Source organism: Nycticebus coucang, chromosome 12, assembly GCF_027406575.1.
Source record: "Nycticebus coucang isolate mNycCou1 chromosome 12, mNycCou1.pri, whole genome shotgun sequence".
NCBI lineage: Eukaryota > Metazoa > Chordata > Mammalia > Primates > Lorisidae > Nycticebus > Nycticebus coucang.
This window is the reverse complement of record NC_069791.1, coordinates 31,660,780-31,677,891: the sequence shown is the minus strand read 5'-3', so window position 1 is coordinate 31,677,891 and position 17,112 is coordinate 31,660,780. Positions and strand designations below refer to the sequence as shown.

The 17,112-nt window shown below is 36.3% G+C and overlaps 1 protein-coding gene across 4 annotated transcripts in view; it reads left to right on the top strand.

The window, feature by feature from the left end:
• CCDC91 (coiled-coil domain containing 91) overlaps positions 1-16,245 on the top strand; it is a 355,649-nt gene extending 339,404 nt beyond the window's left edge. For all 4 annotated transcript variants that reach the window (XM_053556723.1, XM_053556721.1, XM_053556724.1 and 1 more), the window contains one exon: positions 15,177-16,245. In XM_053556723.1, coding sequence (XP_053412698.1) covers positions 15,177-15,287 — 111 coding nt within the window. In that variant the 3' untranslated portion in view covers positions 15,288-16,245. The remainder of the gene's footprint in view (positions 1-15,176) is intronic.
• The last annotated feature ends 867 nt before the right edge of the window (positions 16,246-17,112 follow it).

The window sequence follows — 17,112 nt, the reverse complement described above, 5'->3', positions numbered from 1 at the left end:
CTTGGCGGGGTTGTTCTGGACTGGTTCTTCATGTTGCCTGGAGTTTTCTGCTGATTCTTCCTCATGGGTGATTTCTTTTATCTGTTTCCTTGCCCTAATTTTCCTTTCACTTCCTCTTGCTCTTTAAGTTCTCGTGCCTGTGGACTAAGGGTTACAGGACCAGAAGGGTGAGAAGGTTTAAGAGCAAAAAAGGGATGAAAGAAAGGAGGACCGAGTGATAAGAAAAAAAAAAGAAAAATAGAGAAAGGAGAAGGGGTGGGTAAAAGGAATATTGATAAAAAGAAGAGAGGCACAGAAAGAGAGAGACAGAGCAATATAGGTGTACAGTAGGGTACTTTGATATAACCTTAAAAAGAAAACACCTTCTGGGGGTGCCCAGTTGGGTGGTTCCCTTGAGGTCAGCAGCTCTTTGCTAACCTGATCAGACACGGTACCCCACCTCCACCAAGTAGAGAGGAAAGACAAAAATGCTATAAATCAAACCAAAAGAAGCAAACAGAAAACTTTACGGGATAAAATTGGCTGGAAAAACCAAATAATAGCGGTAGAAACAGTAACAGAAATGAAGTTCTAATTATTGAAATAGGCAGCAATGGGAAATTATAATTAAACTAGAAAAATTGGGAAAGAAAAAGGATCTGTATGGAAAAGGTTGAACTTAAAAAACAAAACAACAATCCACAACATCAAAAAAAACAACCAAACCAAAAAAAAAAAAACCACAACCAAAGACAAAGCAGTATGTATATGTTACTGAATATTGTCTGGGCAACACGTGGTCTTCTGGGGTATGAGATGTTAATCACGGTTCTGATACGAGTGGAGGCTGCTAGTTTCTCAAACCCCAGCAGGTAGACACCCTAAATCTCTCTTCAGCCCACTTAAAAGGCACTTTGAACTTGTTCACTTGCTGAGCAGAAGCTTTCTCAGGGAAGTGCTTGTCGCTGGAATCACTGCTGAAGTGGCTATCCACTTACCCTGTGTGTCAAAACTCTGCCCCCGAGGGTTAGGGCTGTAAGGCGGCTCAGACCCCGCCCTTAGGCTACTTGGTCGCTGGGTTACCAAGCTCCCACCCAATTCCAGCTCTGCGACCCTGAGGGCGGAGCTTGCTGGGGCAGATCACTCACAATGTCTGCCTGTGACCCACAGCCAAACACTGTTAGCTCCGTCTGGCTCAGGGGCTCAGACTGGGGCCCTAGACAAAAGCCAAAGTTCTCCGCACTCCCGCTCAGGCTCTCCCCAAGGCAGTTCAGCTGAGTGCCAAGTCCAAAGACACCAAAACAGTTCACAGGTAAGGCCTTTCTGGTTTGCAGTCTCGCTGCTACTGAACTTACAGTTGCGGGCGGATTTAGACGGATTGAACACACGCGACCACTTGCCGGTTTTCCACTGTTTTAGTCCTCCTCTTGGGGTCCAGAAGTCTCTCGCTGACTCCCTGTATCCTCTCAGGGGTGATGATAGGCAGATCCCACCAGCCAGAGATGCCTGGAGTCCTATATCCCCAGATTCACGGTGCCAAGATGCAAGGAAGCTGTTACTTGGCTGCCATCTTGCTCCGCCTCATCCATGGAATTTCTATGTGATAATAGTCTTCATTTGATTCTCCACACACCATTGAGATTACTTGATCCTTCTGTTCCTTTCCATAATGTCATGTGTTTACATTAAAACACAGAAGAAAGAAGAAAAAAGAGCTTCAGTGCATTTGCTGCATTGCCTGGATTAACTGGATCCTCAGAGAGGATACCATGTAGCCGAGAAAGAGCAGATTTCTTGGACTGGTATGGCTCATTCATTTGGTATTTTAGCAGCATCCCAGTGCAGTGTGCACTTTTGGTTAACTTTTCTTTTTTTTAAAGAAAATTATTCTGCCCTTCCCCCTTTTAATCTTACTTTCTAGCTCCAATGTACTAGAAATGATGACTTGGTAACAATTGGTTACATAAACCATTTAAAGTAACTTTTACTAGTTTTAATTCTGAACCTTTCTCACTAATAAAATATAGGTGGAAAAATAGAAAGTTTTATGAACTGAGATAATATCTTAAAAGGCAGTTATGGCAAAGGGGCTATTTCTGTTGGAATTCTGTTGACAACCATTTGCTTGTTTAGAATGCATAAAAGTCAAATGCAATGGGCCAGTGTTACTTAGCTGACAAGAAAAGGACTGAAGTAAAAAACAGAACGCATGTAATGGCTTTTATGCCAGCCCTGTCAGTGTCTCTGAGTTATAGCATGAGTTTATGAAACTTCTACCAAAATGTCGATTCTGCTTTATTAATGCTCCACAGATTTTTTTTGAAAAGAACAAAAAGATTATTGGCCTTACTTGCTTTCATTTGTTGAACATTACTACATTGTCTCATTTTACTGAAAAGCCTTTTAGCATGACATATGAATACTTTCATCTTGGTGAGAGAAGTACACACAGTCCCCAGGTTCCAAAGGAGATAGGTTTTGTAGGTTTGTTCTTAAGTTGAATCTGTTGTAAGTTGGAACAGGTACTTTTACCTATTACCTATAATAGCCTCCATTCATTAAGTGTGAGTCATACATTAGTCAGGACTCCAGATCCTTCTGTCTTTATCTTTTGCTATCCTTTACACTGACTTACATTGTTAAGACTGCAAAATGGCTGCCAGAGTTCCATATTTGTGATGATGGAGAAAGGAAATATGAAAGGAACAAAAACAGGGAAAAGAATAGATGTTCTATCCTACTTTTAAGGGGCTCTCTTGAAGATGCTACCCAGTAATTTCCACTGGCATTCCTTTAGCTACGTCTAGCGGGAAGGGAATCTTGGCAATGGTGGCTTGAAGATGTGCATGTTATCCCTAGAATTAAACTCAAACTGTGCTGATAATGAAGGAAAGAATAGTGCTTCTTGGAGAGGCTACTAGAAAGGCTTTGCCGTAATCCCTGAGTTCTAATATCTTCTTTTTGGTAGGTGTTCAGTGTTGTGTTTTAGTATCTTCTTTTGGGCAGGTGCCGTAACATCCTGACTGAAGGCAAAACTCCTTTACTTTGTTTACAAGGAGGAATGTTAGGATTTTCTTACATTTCTAGATCCATTTGGGAGGCAGTAGGTATTGTAAGAGAACTGACAGGGAGGGTGTTTCTCCCTACTTGGTTCCCTCAGCAGGATGAATCTGTTGTGAAATGTGCCAGACAGGTGGTATTTATTCTGTGGGTTTTTTTAGGCTTCAATGACCAACTGCATGTGATAAAATCTTGGATGATGAGGAAAAACATCTCTGTTTATGCAAAAATAGGGAAAAAGATCTGTTCACAATACCTTTCATTTGATTAAATAGTGTTCTATGCAGTTGGTTGGATACTAAAGAATTAGAATTTCTAGTAGTACCCAGGTATGCATCACAGCTGTGGAGCAGGTTACATTTGAGTATCTAGCCATTTTATCAAGGATGGAAATGTGAAAGTAAGCAAGAAAAAGATTTTATAAGCCTAGAAGATAACATAAGGTGAGATCTGTACCCTACATTGTCTTTATGAAGGTTTCCTCTTTATTTCCTTATAAATCTAGAAGGAAGTAGTCTGTTGTGTTTATATAGCCACTGAGGCTTACCGGTTATTGAAAGCAATGACTTTTTATATGATGTATTTAAGATGACAGCTTTTCTTTAATTTTATTGCATTTTCAAGGAATCATTTGCATGTTGTTTTAAAGAAACCATCCTGAATCTACTGTTTATGAAGAGAAGATAACTACATGTTTTCATCATAGCGTCTATAGAGCTTTTGGCACCCTGACAGGTTTTTACACTAATGTAATACAATGCAAGAAATCTCTGCATATTTATAGCAAAGCAGATACTGTGCCAAGGCCCCCCAGCCATAACTGAAGTTCTTTTTTTTGTTTGTTTTGTTTTTTGCAGTTTTTGGCCACAGCTGGGTTTGAACCCACCACCACCGGCATATGGGGCTGGCGCCCTACTCCTTTGAGCTCAGGCGCCGCTCATGAAGTTCTTATCTAAGTAGGCAAGGTAGTATTATGGTTTAGAGAGTAGGTTTGAGCATCATACACACCTGGATTTTAGTCCTAGCCCTGACACTTGGTCAACTCATAACCTCTGTAAGCCTCAGCCTCATTCATACAGTTACCAGGAGAATAAGAATTCAATAATACATAGTAAACATTTCCCAGTAATGTCCTACCCTTATGTAATCCCATGCCCTTGAGTCTGGGCTGGAACAAGTGAGATTGGGCTATGAAAAGATCACATGGTCTAGATTGGAAGTAGATACTTTGAGGCCTGTCGGTAGCCACTAAGTGAACTTGGAAGCAGAGCCTTCCCCAGTTGTACTCTGTGATGACTAGAGGCCCATCTTACAACTCTACTGCAGTCTCAGTAGAGAACGTGAGCCAGAGACAGACCTGTGGATAGTGCATAGTTTCTGGACCCACAGAAACTATGAGATGATAAATATTTGTTGCTTTTTGTTTTGGTCACTAGGTTTTGGGGGTGCTTTGTTAAATAGTAATATATAACCAATTCAGCACATAAAGAGGTTCACCTATACATAGCAGGTAGTAAGTACTACCAATCAAGAAGTATTAACATTATAGTTAAAACAAGAAAAGGCCAGACTTTGACATTACAGGATTGTTCATTATGCATTTCAATCATGAAATGTTAGAATCAATTTTAATATATGAGTATAAAACTAAAGAATAGAGTTTGTGTATATTTTGTTTCTTGTTTTTGTATACTGAAAAGCAAGTCAAAAGATTAGTCATTTGAGAATTTAAAGGTGGTATGGGAAGGCAAGAACTCAAGATATTTTATAATTCTTTCTTCTGCTTCTAAATAAGATCATTTAAATTGCTAAAGATCAAAACAAGAGGAGAGACAGATAGGAACTTGGAGATATTGTTATTTAGATTGATAATAATAAGATTGCTAAAATCTTTAAAAGCCGAATTGCTAAACAAATATAGCAAGAGTTATGTTTGTTACTTGAACAGTAGCCTGAACAATATACGTTTGGGATCTCTGTGTTTATTTAATTTACAAAAGGCCCTCCCACAGATTACAATATTTATACTATCATAATTTTGGAAAAATATGTTGAAAAAAGATATTCATGGTTGGGAAGTATGTAACAAATTGATTTTGTTACATACCTTAAAAATCAGTTAGTCTCAGGTGGTGCCTGTGGCTCAAAGGAGTAGGGTGCCAGCCCCATATACCAGAGGTGGTGGGGTCAAACCCGGCCCCAGCCAAAAAAAATAAAATCAGTTAGTCTGCCTGCCAGAATCAATGTATTTTGTATTCGAGAGAATGCTTACTTGTTATTGAACCCTAGTCGGAAATGGAATTTGTTTATTAATGTGTAAATTCAGAGCCCTAAGATAGGCAGCTACCTCGTTTCCCCAAAAATAAGACATCCTCCGAAAATAAGACCTACTTACAGGAAAGATAAGACGTCCCCTGAAAATAAGACCTAGCGCATCTTTGGGAGTACACGTCTTATTTTCGGGGAAATAGGGTAGTACACAAGTTCATCACCTTTACTTTGCTCTAAAGTCCTGCTAAACCTATAGCTTGCTTTCTTTTTTTTCTTTTTTTTTTAAGTTGTTTTGGAAATATTTAGATTTTCTTTGGAAGTAGTCAGAATTACTAATCAAATAGTTGCTACCAGAATTCTTTTCTTTTAAAATTCATTAAACTTTACACATGGAAATTTAAACTAGAAAGTCTAGTTAGTTTCTGCTGTTGGGCAAGCAAAACTAAAATCTTCACTCACCACTGCAGTGCACTCTGGCCAAGTGCTGTTGCCTAACTTGTAAAATCGAATAAGACTGTATTCCAAGGTGGTGTGCCTGCACATTAGAGTCTGGAACACATATTCATTTATTCTGCCCATATGGTTTAGTGAAGATCAAAAATGAGTATTTCCATTTTCCAGTGGATTCTATGGTAGTTTTGGATGAAAAGGCAGAACTACCCAAATATGTAGAACTTACTTTAGATGACTCAAAAACTGAGAATTTACTTACCCTAAGACATCTTAAAACAAAACAAAACAAGAAATAGTTCTTTAGTTGTGGCCAATACGGCTTATGAATCTTTACACCCGTTTTTCATTTACTCTAGAAGAGCATCTGTATTTCATCCTGTGCATACTGGAAAGTTACACAGCTTCTTTATTAAATGTTGACATTTTTGAACTATCTAAATAGATAGACACGAAATATACTTTAAAGTTGGAAAATATTCTCAAAGAGAATAGAAGATGTGAACTCTTAATTGAATGTCTTCTTGGGACCCAAATGATGGCCTTGAATGTTCCGGTGAAGTTAGGCCTAAATTTTCTGAAATTCAAGCTTGAGGAAACTGGTACTGTCTTAGTTCAAACCACTTCCTAGACTTGCTTGAATCTTTAGAGTTTGAGTTATTTTAAACATGTATTTTATGCCGTTCTCTTATCCCATAGTTGGTTCACAGTCTCTTTCAACGTGATTTATAATAATGACAGTTATATTCCCAGAGAGGGGATTTCATGTCTAACCTCCAGCTTTACACACAATGTAGCCCTCTCACATCAGATTTGCTTATCTGGAAATATAAAGAAAAGACTGTTTAAACAGAGAAATTTTGGTGAGTGTACTGGTAATAAAAAAGGTATTAGAGAACCTCCATTAATACAGGCAGTAATGTTATATAGATAAGTCTCAATTTTCTTCAGCTGCAGTGATGAGAAGCAGAAAAGTAAGAATGGTGATATGTAAGGCAAAATGTTAAAATATAATAAAAATAATCACCACTCAGGAATAACTTGATCCTCCTTGGGTTTGTCTGATCTTATAGTGATGATTTTATAAAACAAACATACAATTCTGTGTGCATGTTAAACCTCAAAATTGATTTGTAATTTGTATTCTTCATGTCTACATCAAGGGTAGTCATATCATCTCCCTGCAGTAGCTTTTAGCATCTTTCTTACTAGTACTCTAAGGATGAGTCAAAATCCATTGTCAAAACTTAGTGAGGCTGTAGAATCTCCTTGATAGGTAGTAGGATTCTTGAGCTGATAACTTAGTTTAGTACATTAAAATATATATATATATTTTTTTTTTTTTGTAGAGACAGAGTCTCACTTTATGGCCCTCGGTAGAGTGCCGTGGCCTCACATAGCTCACAGCAACCTCCAACTCCTGGGCTTAAGTGATTCTCTTGCCTCAGCCTCCTGAGTAGCTGGGACTACAGGCACCCGTCACAATGCCCGGCTATTTTTTGGTTGCAGTTTGGCCGGGGCCGGGTTTGAACCGGTCACCCCCTTGAATATGGGGCCGGCAAAGCGGAATATTTTAAGTATATAGGAAGACATTAGGAATATCTTAATCACACAGAGCATCAGTTTCCACAACTGTAAAATGTAGATGTTAGACTAAACAGTCTCAAAATCTTTTATCATTAAAACTCCCCAATTACTTATTTTTGAAGAGAAAACTAAATTAGTATTGTTTTCTCTTTATATTTGCAATTTGTTTTGAGTTTAAGAGAGTTCCAAAAAGGAATTGATTCATGGACTGTTTTCCAATATATGCTTTACTCATATGTAAATACACAGTTTCAAAGTTGAAAGAGTTTGGGAAACATTACCTATACAATAATCGTTTTGGCAATTTGCAATATATAAGCACAGAGCCTCTGAGAAGTTCGATAGAAAAGTAACATTCTTAATTCTGAACTTGCTAAACTTATTTGACTGAAAGGCCCTTTTTTCTTAATAAATAAAACACATGTGCACAGAAATGATGATTTGTGGAACAAATTATGGGAAACACTACTCTAATATATAAAGACCGTAATAATCTGGAAAATAATTGTTAGTAGTTTCCTAGGAGTATTGTAACAATTCACAACAAACTGTGTAGCTTACAACGATAGAAATTTGTTTTCTCACAGTTCTACAGGCTACAAGCCTGAAATCCCGTGTCAGCAGGCTGTTCTGTGCGTACCGCCCAGCTTCCAGTGGGAGCTGGTAGTCCTTGCTCTTCGGCTTGCAGCTGCATTGCTCCAGTCTGTGCCTCCGTCTTCACATGGCTTTCTTCCTGTCCCTGTCTATTTTTAAAGGCATTAGGGCCTGACCTAGTCTAATCCAGTATGATCTCATCTTAACCTACCTCTTAATTATGTCTGCAGAAACCCTTTTTCCAAATAAGATCAAATTCACAACTTGTTCTACCTTTTTGGAGGAGACAGTTCAACCGATTACAGTAATACCTGTTGAACTTTCATATCCCACTGGTTCCTTGTCTTCTACTGGATTGTGTATTAGAGTGCCCCAGGACTTAGTTTCTTCTAACCTTTTCTCTTTTATCTACATTCATTCCTTAGGTATTTTTAATGTGTCCTTTAAATGCCTTCTATATGCAGATGATTTCCAAAATTGTATCTCCATGCTTTGTCCCCTGAATTGCTGACTCTTAAATTTGTTATCTCCAACATATCTAATAGGATTGGACAAATCTATCATGTCCAAAATAAAACTTCAGTTTTCATGTGGTTGATTCCCTCTAGGTCCATTATATTTAAGGAAATGGCATCATCATTCCATGAATTGCTTTTTAATTCTCCTTTAATCATTCATCTATACTTCAAATCCACCAGCAACTCAAGTTGGTCCTATCTCAAAATATATCCTAAACCTGACCTGCTTATAAGCTTCCGCTGCCAGCAATCTGATTAAATTGGTTTAAAAAAAGGAAAATCCCAACTGGATTTTCTTTTTCCACTCTTGCCTCACTACAGTCTGTTGTCCACATGGTAACTAGAGTGATGTTTTTTAAGCATAGATCATGTTCACATTCTTGCTTAGAACTCTCCAGTGTCTTTCCATCAAAGTACAAACCTATAGGTTCCTACATGCTCTAGCTACCTGTCTACGCTGATCTTCTCTCCCACTATTTTCCTCTTTGCTCACTTTGTTCCAGTCTTATTCAATTTCTTCCCCGTTCATCATCAAAACAAGTCTGAACCACTTTTAGAGTTTTTCCCTGCAGTTTTATCTGCCTAGAAATTCTCTTTTATGTTTTTTACATGGCTCATGGCTCCCATCTTCCTTTATTTCTTTTGGCAGGTGTGGGGTGCAGTGGGGAGACAGTCTTGCCCTGTCACCATGGTTAGAGTGCAGTGACATCATCTTAGCTCACAGCAGCCTCAAACTCCTGGGATCTAGTGGTCCTTCTCCCTTAGCCTCCCAAGTAGGGACTACAGGTACCTACCCCTGAGTCCAGCTAATATTTTCTATTTTTAGTAGAGTCAGGCATCTCACTCTTGATCAGGCTGGTCTTCAACTCCTGAGCTCAAGCAGTCCTCCTGCCTTGGCCTCCCAGAATAATATTATAGGTGTGAGCTGCCAAGCCCAGCCTCCTTCACTTCTTTCAAGACTGTTTATTACCACCCTCTCCAAGCAGTCTTCTATAGTAACTCTACCCAAAGGATCTCCCCTCTACCTCTCACTCTTAATTCTTTGTTATTTTTATAGCATTGATCACTACCTACAGAGTATTAATGTATCTTCTCAAGCTAAAATATAAATGCTGTAAGGGTACAGAATCCTATAGGAGCAGATATATTTTGTTGTCTTACCAGTGTATCTCTAGTGTCTAAAACAGTGCCTGGCACATAGTAGATGCTAAACAAATACTGAACAACAAATGAGTAAATGAAAGAATATGTGTAATTAGATTTTCTCCACTAGATTCAAGACTCTTCTTCAGTGTCTATAAACAGTTTTGTCTTTGTTTTTGATAATCTGGTTTCTCTGAATTTTCTTTCACATCTTACTCTTTGTATAAGGAAATGCTCTTGATCCTCTAAAAGCCTGTTCAAGTCCCGGCGCTGAAGTTTTCTCTGCTGCTGTCTTTCCCCATGACCTTTCTCTCTGATCTCCCACCAGACTATGTCTTTACTATACATAATAGCACCTAATTGTTTTTTCATTGTTGCATGTATGCCTCTCAAAGAAAATCACCATCCTCTTAAAGATAGGAAGACTATTGCGTACATTTTTGTCCAGGCCCCTGAGCAATAATGCATAAATATTGGGGCATTTTGATTTCTTTTCTTTTTTTTTTGGTTTTTGGCCTGGGCTAGGTTTGAACCTGCCACCTCTGGCATATGGGACCGGCGCCCTTCTCCTTGAGCCACAGGCACGCCCCATTTTGACTTTTTTATTGATGAACTGATTGACTAATTAATAAATTGGTTGGCTCCATTTTAAAACATGTAAATAAAACAGCAGATTGACCATATGTGTTTGTAAAGTCAGAGAAAGAGAGGCATTCACGTCTGAACAACAGTGTTGAAAGGGCACCATTACAATAAACAAGAGACTGAAGAACTATTTCCTTCTTCATTAGAAGGTAAACAGTCCTTCTTTCCCAATGTGATGATGTTAACTGGAAAATCTGCCTGTTTATTTATAGTTCCAGATCATCATACTTGACCTTTCTTCAATGTCCATGAAAGAACTTGTTAGTGAATGTGAAAACTGAATCCATAAAACACATTATTACTAACCTGATAACATTTGTGTATGAGTCACTCTTTATCAGTGTATTTGCCAGATAACCATTCCAGCTGTTTTGAAAAATGAGATTATTTTTTAATCATGTATTTAAAATGTATAGGAATATAGGTTAGAACAATAACATTGATAAAAGTAGATCTAATATTTTCACATTTCTTGGTATACTTTGTTGGTAGAAGCCCAAAATACTGTACAGTGAAAGCACAGTTAGTACTAAGCATGTTATTATGTATTTCAAAACAGACTGTGAACAGTGTTCATTAAAATAAGCCAGAATTGTTTGTTTGTAATTGATTTTGAATTACAAGGAGTCCTCCTGCCTCAGCCTCCCAGAATAATAATATAGGTGTGAGCTGCTAAGCACAGCCTCCTTCACTTCTTTCAAGACTTTCATGACAGTTGATCCATCAGTCTATCAATTGATGAAGTTTGATCTTTAGACCAATATAAGTTCACCTTGCTTCGTGTTGCATTTAGGTGACTGGGAAATAAATGTCAAGGTCAGGAGATGTTTTGTTTTTTCGTTTTCTTTTGCTACATCTGACAGAGGAAATTATTAGGAAGTCGTGTGTTCTTTTTCTCCCTAAGCTTATTAAAACTAAGAACTTTTAATTAGTATGCTTCTAAAAGCCGTTTAGCAGTGTGCCAGCAAACTGAAGAGATGACAAAGAGTTCAAAACAAAAGTTAGAAAAAGATTTACAAAGTCCATTTGTGTATTTTAGAGACCTCAGAATTTCTAGTTTTTTCCAGATATCTTTGAGAAGTTGAAGCATGACAGAAAAAAAAAAGAAAGAGAAAACAAAGCAGTTCATTTTACACTATTACGAAGAGATTTTAAACCCCATATCTAAAAATATTTGCCACAACTACTCTGCTTCTAATATTTGTCAGCAATATGTCACAGAATACAATCTTTGATTCACTTTGAAATGAAAGCCACAAATACAGAACTAAGTCCCATTCTTTAAGGGGCAAAAAAAAAGTTGAATATTTTGCCAAAATTCTTGCCTCAATAAAAGATAATAAGGTCATGCCTAATAAAAACAGAAACTGTTGAAATTCAGAAATTTGCCAAGAACATCAGTTTGATGTGTTTGTTTCAGAGAGAGGAATTTAACATCCTTCTAAGAGAAGGGTCATACATGTTCCCTCTCACAGGCGTGATCTTACATAGCACGCCCCAGAAGGACCCACAAAATTGGAAGCTTTGTGACGACCCAATTTCTTTCTTCTCATAGAGTATCAGTGTCTCCTTGTCACCCTTTAAAGTGTTGACCTCCTGTTCATTTAAAGGATTCTTACCTTCAGAGAGCTCTGGAGAAGAGTGGTAGAAGATGTGAAATGGGCCTTGGCAGCTGCCTAAAACCAAAGCCTATGTGTCAACTTACAGTCAGTAATTCTAAGGTGACTTTTTTTTTTTTTTTGTAGAGACAGAGTCTCACTGTACCTCCCTCAGGTAGAGTACCGTGGCGTCACACGGCTCACAGCAACCTCTAACTCTTGGGCTTACGCGATTCTCTTGCCTCAGTCTCCCAAGCAGCTGGGACTACGGGCGCACGCCACAACGCCCGGCTATTTTTCTGTTGCAGTTTGGTGGTGGCTGGGTCCGAACCCCCCACCCTCGGCATATGGGGCCGGCACCCTACTCACTGAGCCACAGGTGCCACCATCTAAGGTGACTTTTAACACACTTAATATACTTACATAGAAATCTTAAACACCTTTTTGTTCTTATCCTTTTTAAAAAATTTCAGAATATTCTTTCTGAATATATGCATCCAGATTATTATTACTTAGCAACAGTCACAGGTCGAATGCTAATTACACCATGTGAATTTATATTATATGGCCTCAGAGAGAGACACGTTTCTCTTTTATCTAACATCCAGAAATTCTAAAATATTAAGTCAAATTTGTTTTAATGAAACTCCTGATATGTGCTGGAAGATTTTGAATTTTGAGTTATTAAAGCTAGCCCCTAAGATACCAGGCCACCTCCAAACTGAATCTATACATCTTATACTGCCTGATTCCACCCTCTGAATACAACTGTCCTCAGTTTTGATTGCACCATTTCTTTGCCTTAAAAGGAAATGTTTTTTCACCTTCTTATATATCTTAATTTATTTCTGAGTTTTGCCTTTCTTGTGTGCTTATGGAAAAACAATATGAGATGCCTGTAGTTGTGGTCACTTCCTTTTAAAACTCAATTTTGTTATAAGTGTAAACAACTATAAGTTTGTGTATAATTTATATTCTTCTGAAATATTTTATATTGGAAACCTGTGATATAAGATTTAATATAAAGCCATAGTAATTAAGATAGTATAATATTTACCTATAGCATTAGAGATAGGTGAATTTTCTGAACAGGATAGAAACCAAGACAGATTTGTGCATGTATGGAAATCAAACATTGTGATTAGAGGTAGCATTGCAGATCACATATTCTTTTGATGAAGGAATTTCTACAAAATATACTAGTGAGTATACAGGGCTCTGTATTGAAGGATGTTCATTACAGCATTGCTAGAATAGACAAAGATGAGGGCAAATCCAAATGTCTGTCAATAGAATAATATTAACATATATTAAATTGTAACCATATAATGGAAACTGTTTAAAAGAAGAAAACAGGGGAAACCGATCATCTCCTACATGTAACTGGGAATGGTAATTTGTTACTCTGTCTTTAGAAAGCAATTTGGTAACATCATCATAGTTTATAATATGCAAATCTTATGACAATAAGATTCAACGTGTCAGAACCTGTCCAAAAGAAACCCTTGAATATCTGAAAGGTGAGCATTCAAGTTGTAAATTTCATTATTGCTTCAAAAACAAAACAAAGTTGTAATAAATGTGCGTGTCTATCAGTGAGAGAATGGCTAAATAAATCATACAGTACAGTCAAAACAATTCTGTAAACTTGATAGGGAAAAATTCCAGGAATGGAAGTAGAATAAAGTGATTGTGTGAACCTTCCCACAGCTAACAATTATAAGGTCTGGAACAAATATTTTTTAAAGGCCATATTTAAATGCTTGAAAATATCCAAAAGTAGACAGAAATCACTGGGGAATGGGCTGGAAATGAGTGTACATTCTTCTGGGCTGTTTGAATTTTGACAGAGTGCAGAATAATTTAAAAAGCTGCAAATACTTAGATTTTGATCTGTTTTACATATGGTAAAATGAAACTTTAAAATCCAACTTTAATCTCCCACGTATCTTTTAGAGTAGGGTAAGCATGCTTCTTTTCACTGTTACCATTAACAGTGCTTCTGTCATTTCCTGTAAGGTTGACTTGCTCAATTAGTGTTATGGATTTATTGATCCATTCAACCTCACCAAATATTTATCGAGTGTCAACATTTGCCAGATCCTCTTCTAGATTTGGGGATATAGTAATTAGCAAGACAGGATTTTTCTCACCTGGACTTCATTTTAAGAACTCTATTGTTTAATAGTCCCATAAGCATAAGGTGTATGTTCAAGGTACTATCCAATAGAAGAAGAAGGGGAAAAAGAGACAATGTGGAACAAGTATAAGCAGAATCCCACTGAGTATATATATTAACATCTCCAAATATTAGAATTGAAGGGAGTCAGTATGGTTCAGTCTTACTACATGAGCTTTTTGCTAAATATAATGTTTTCTTTTTGGATTGATTAATGCTTAAGATACTTCAACATTTTAATCTTCTAGTTTTTTGGTCATTTTGAGTAGTAGTAGGTTATAGAAATATAATTTAATAGAGAATTCTTGTTTGGATTTGCCTTTATGGAGGAGAGGCTTGTGAGAAGAATGTCAATTTTACATAAATAGGACAGGTATATATTGTGAAATGGAATTTATTTGGCTTTCTTTGATTGCTTATTTGGCCTTCATTGTCCTGTAACCTGTACACATTGTTTTGTTATTTTTACACCGTGGGCAAATTTTGGGGGGCACAGAGTTAGGAACTTTTCTTCTTGCACTCAATAATCTTTACCATCCAGAATGTCCTTTATTACATATAACCCAAATTACTTCCCTTAATAATCCTTTTGTTTTGTTCACTATGTTGCTATTGATACATTAAAACAAACTAATAAAAAAAATCTCTACCTCACCAGAAGAACGAGGACAAATAAGTTTTAACTTAAAGTATACCTTTCCCAAAAACTTTCTCTAATTTCAGCAAATTATCACCTCTTTTATCATTTGTTTTACTAAACCCTATGCATGATGTAAATATGCTGTTTTTCTGTAACGTATTTCTTTTGCTATTTTTCATCTGTAGTACTTATATGATCTTTGTAGGTGTTTGGTCTGTAAATACATTAGGAAGTGGTATCTTTATACTATTTTATATTTTTTAAAATCACTCTGATCAAATGTGTATTTTTCCAACAACTGAATACCAATATCAATTATAAGATTGCAATGATTATCATCTTACTTTAGATCATAGGCCAGGAATAGTGACTCAGTTTAGTACTATTTGATTTCCACAATCACCTCATTTCAAAAGATTTTTCTAATGGGTTTCAGTAATATTCTTTATCCTTTAACTAGTCTATTTTTTTCTGTTTCTCTCTCTCCTTAAAAAAAAAAAAAAAAATGACAGCTTGATCAAGTCATCCGCCAAAGAAGCCTGTCCAGTTTGGAACTTTTCCTCTCCTGTGCTCAGAAACAGCTAAGTGCTTTAATAGCTACAGAACCAGTTGACATTGAATAAAGAGAACATGACAAGCTAACCCACACTGGCTTTGGATAAATCATTAGACCTTTAAAATACATGCTACAAATTATAAATATGCATTTTTTTCTTCCAAATCTTGTAGGATTGATTTCTAGTTCAAGGATAAACCAAAACAACATTTATAAGAACTATCAAGTGATCAAATTTATTTTCTTTTCTTTTCTCCTTTACATTTACTATTATTTTATTAGAAGTGGTAGTAGCAGCAATAGAGTATAATATGCTTCAAAAGCCATTGAAAAGTGCAGCATTGTCAAAATTAAGTAAACTTTATATCCTTTGGTGGGCTGTAATATTTGGCAAAAGTACTAAACATTGCTTCATGATGCTTCTCAAGAAATGCTGAAATGTAACCATACATTTATTTGATTTTTGAAGGCAGAAATAGCATGGATTTCAGCATCTCCTATGTATCTAATAACTTGGATATAAGATGCTGATAATGGTATAGAATCATTTTGGTATTACCAAACTTTTTTTCTGCAGTTGGATCTATGTACTTCCCTTGGTCTACTGGAAACAAACAATACAATTAAAAAACTGAAGACTGTTATATTAATTCAACTTTAAGCTGACTTACCACTTAAAACTAAAGGACTGTATGATAATGTGCTTATTACCTATTTCTGCTCATCAAAGGCATGACAAATCAATAGACATTTTTCTTATGAATCAAATCATGAGCTTAATCTCTAGAAAGAGAATCTAACTCAGACATTTATTGGAATTCAGATTCAAACATAGGATTTATTAACTCGTTCCCTAATAAGTACTTCAGGATGTACTTAATTCATGAGCAGTGTGCTTAAATGCACTAAAATGTCAAGAAAATGTATGTATGAACATGTTTTGTCTTATTTTCAGAAATGTATCTACTTTCATGGGCTTTGAATTTTTCTGGATTTCTCAGTGTAATAAAAAACTCAAAAATTTACTTGCTTATAATTTTTTTTTATTTTAGAATATTCTTTTTTAATTCTTTTTAAAAATCTTCTTGCTCAAGCCATACATGTATGATGATGTTTCATAATACTATATATACTTCTCCTTAAATATGTATAATACTCCCCAAAATCATTATTAATAACTATTCAGTTTTCTTTTATAAAATTAAGTAAAATTAAAGCAAACAGGTCATTGACCTGAAATGCAACATATAATAATATAAAAGGGAGGCTTTCATTCAGGAACAAATTGGTAGCACAATGTTACGGTTATTTGAAACCACTTGACTCTCTTTGTTATCAAATTAAATGATAGGATACTTTTACAAGTGACTCAGATATGAGTTAGATGACTGTAAAGCATGCAAGGTCATGGAAGCTAAGATCCAGAGACAGCGGAAATATCAAGAGGCTGTAATATTCGTTGTCGTCTACGCTCCGTTATCCCTGGACACTACAGAAGGTTTTTTTTTTTTTTTCTTTTTCTATTTGTGGAACTTTTCCAGCTTTGTGGTTGACATAGACTAATTGTTGTCTGAAGTAATTTGGAAAAAAAAAAAGATACCTATTGGTCTGTATTTGCAGAATACTCACAGTGTACAATTACATTGCTACAATACTACAGTGCTTTTTGCACAGATGTGTTCTTAAAGACAACTGAAAAATATAATCTGGGTATGGGATTGTGATTACTTAAATACATTAATTCTTCCAAACTTTTAACTAATAAATTATTTCAGTGATGTTCAAGCTACAGATTTCCATTTTAAGAACTGTATTCTTGTTTTGTTCTGGTTATCAAAAGGACATGGACCATCTCAGGTAGTATTCATGATCAAGTATTGTACTACAAAGGT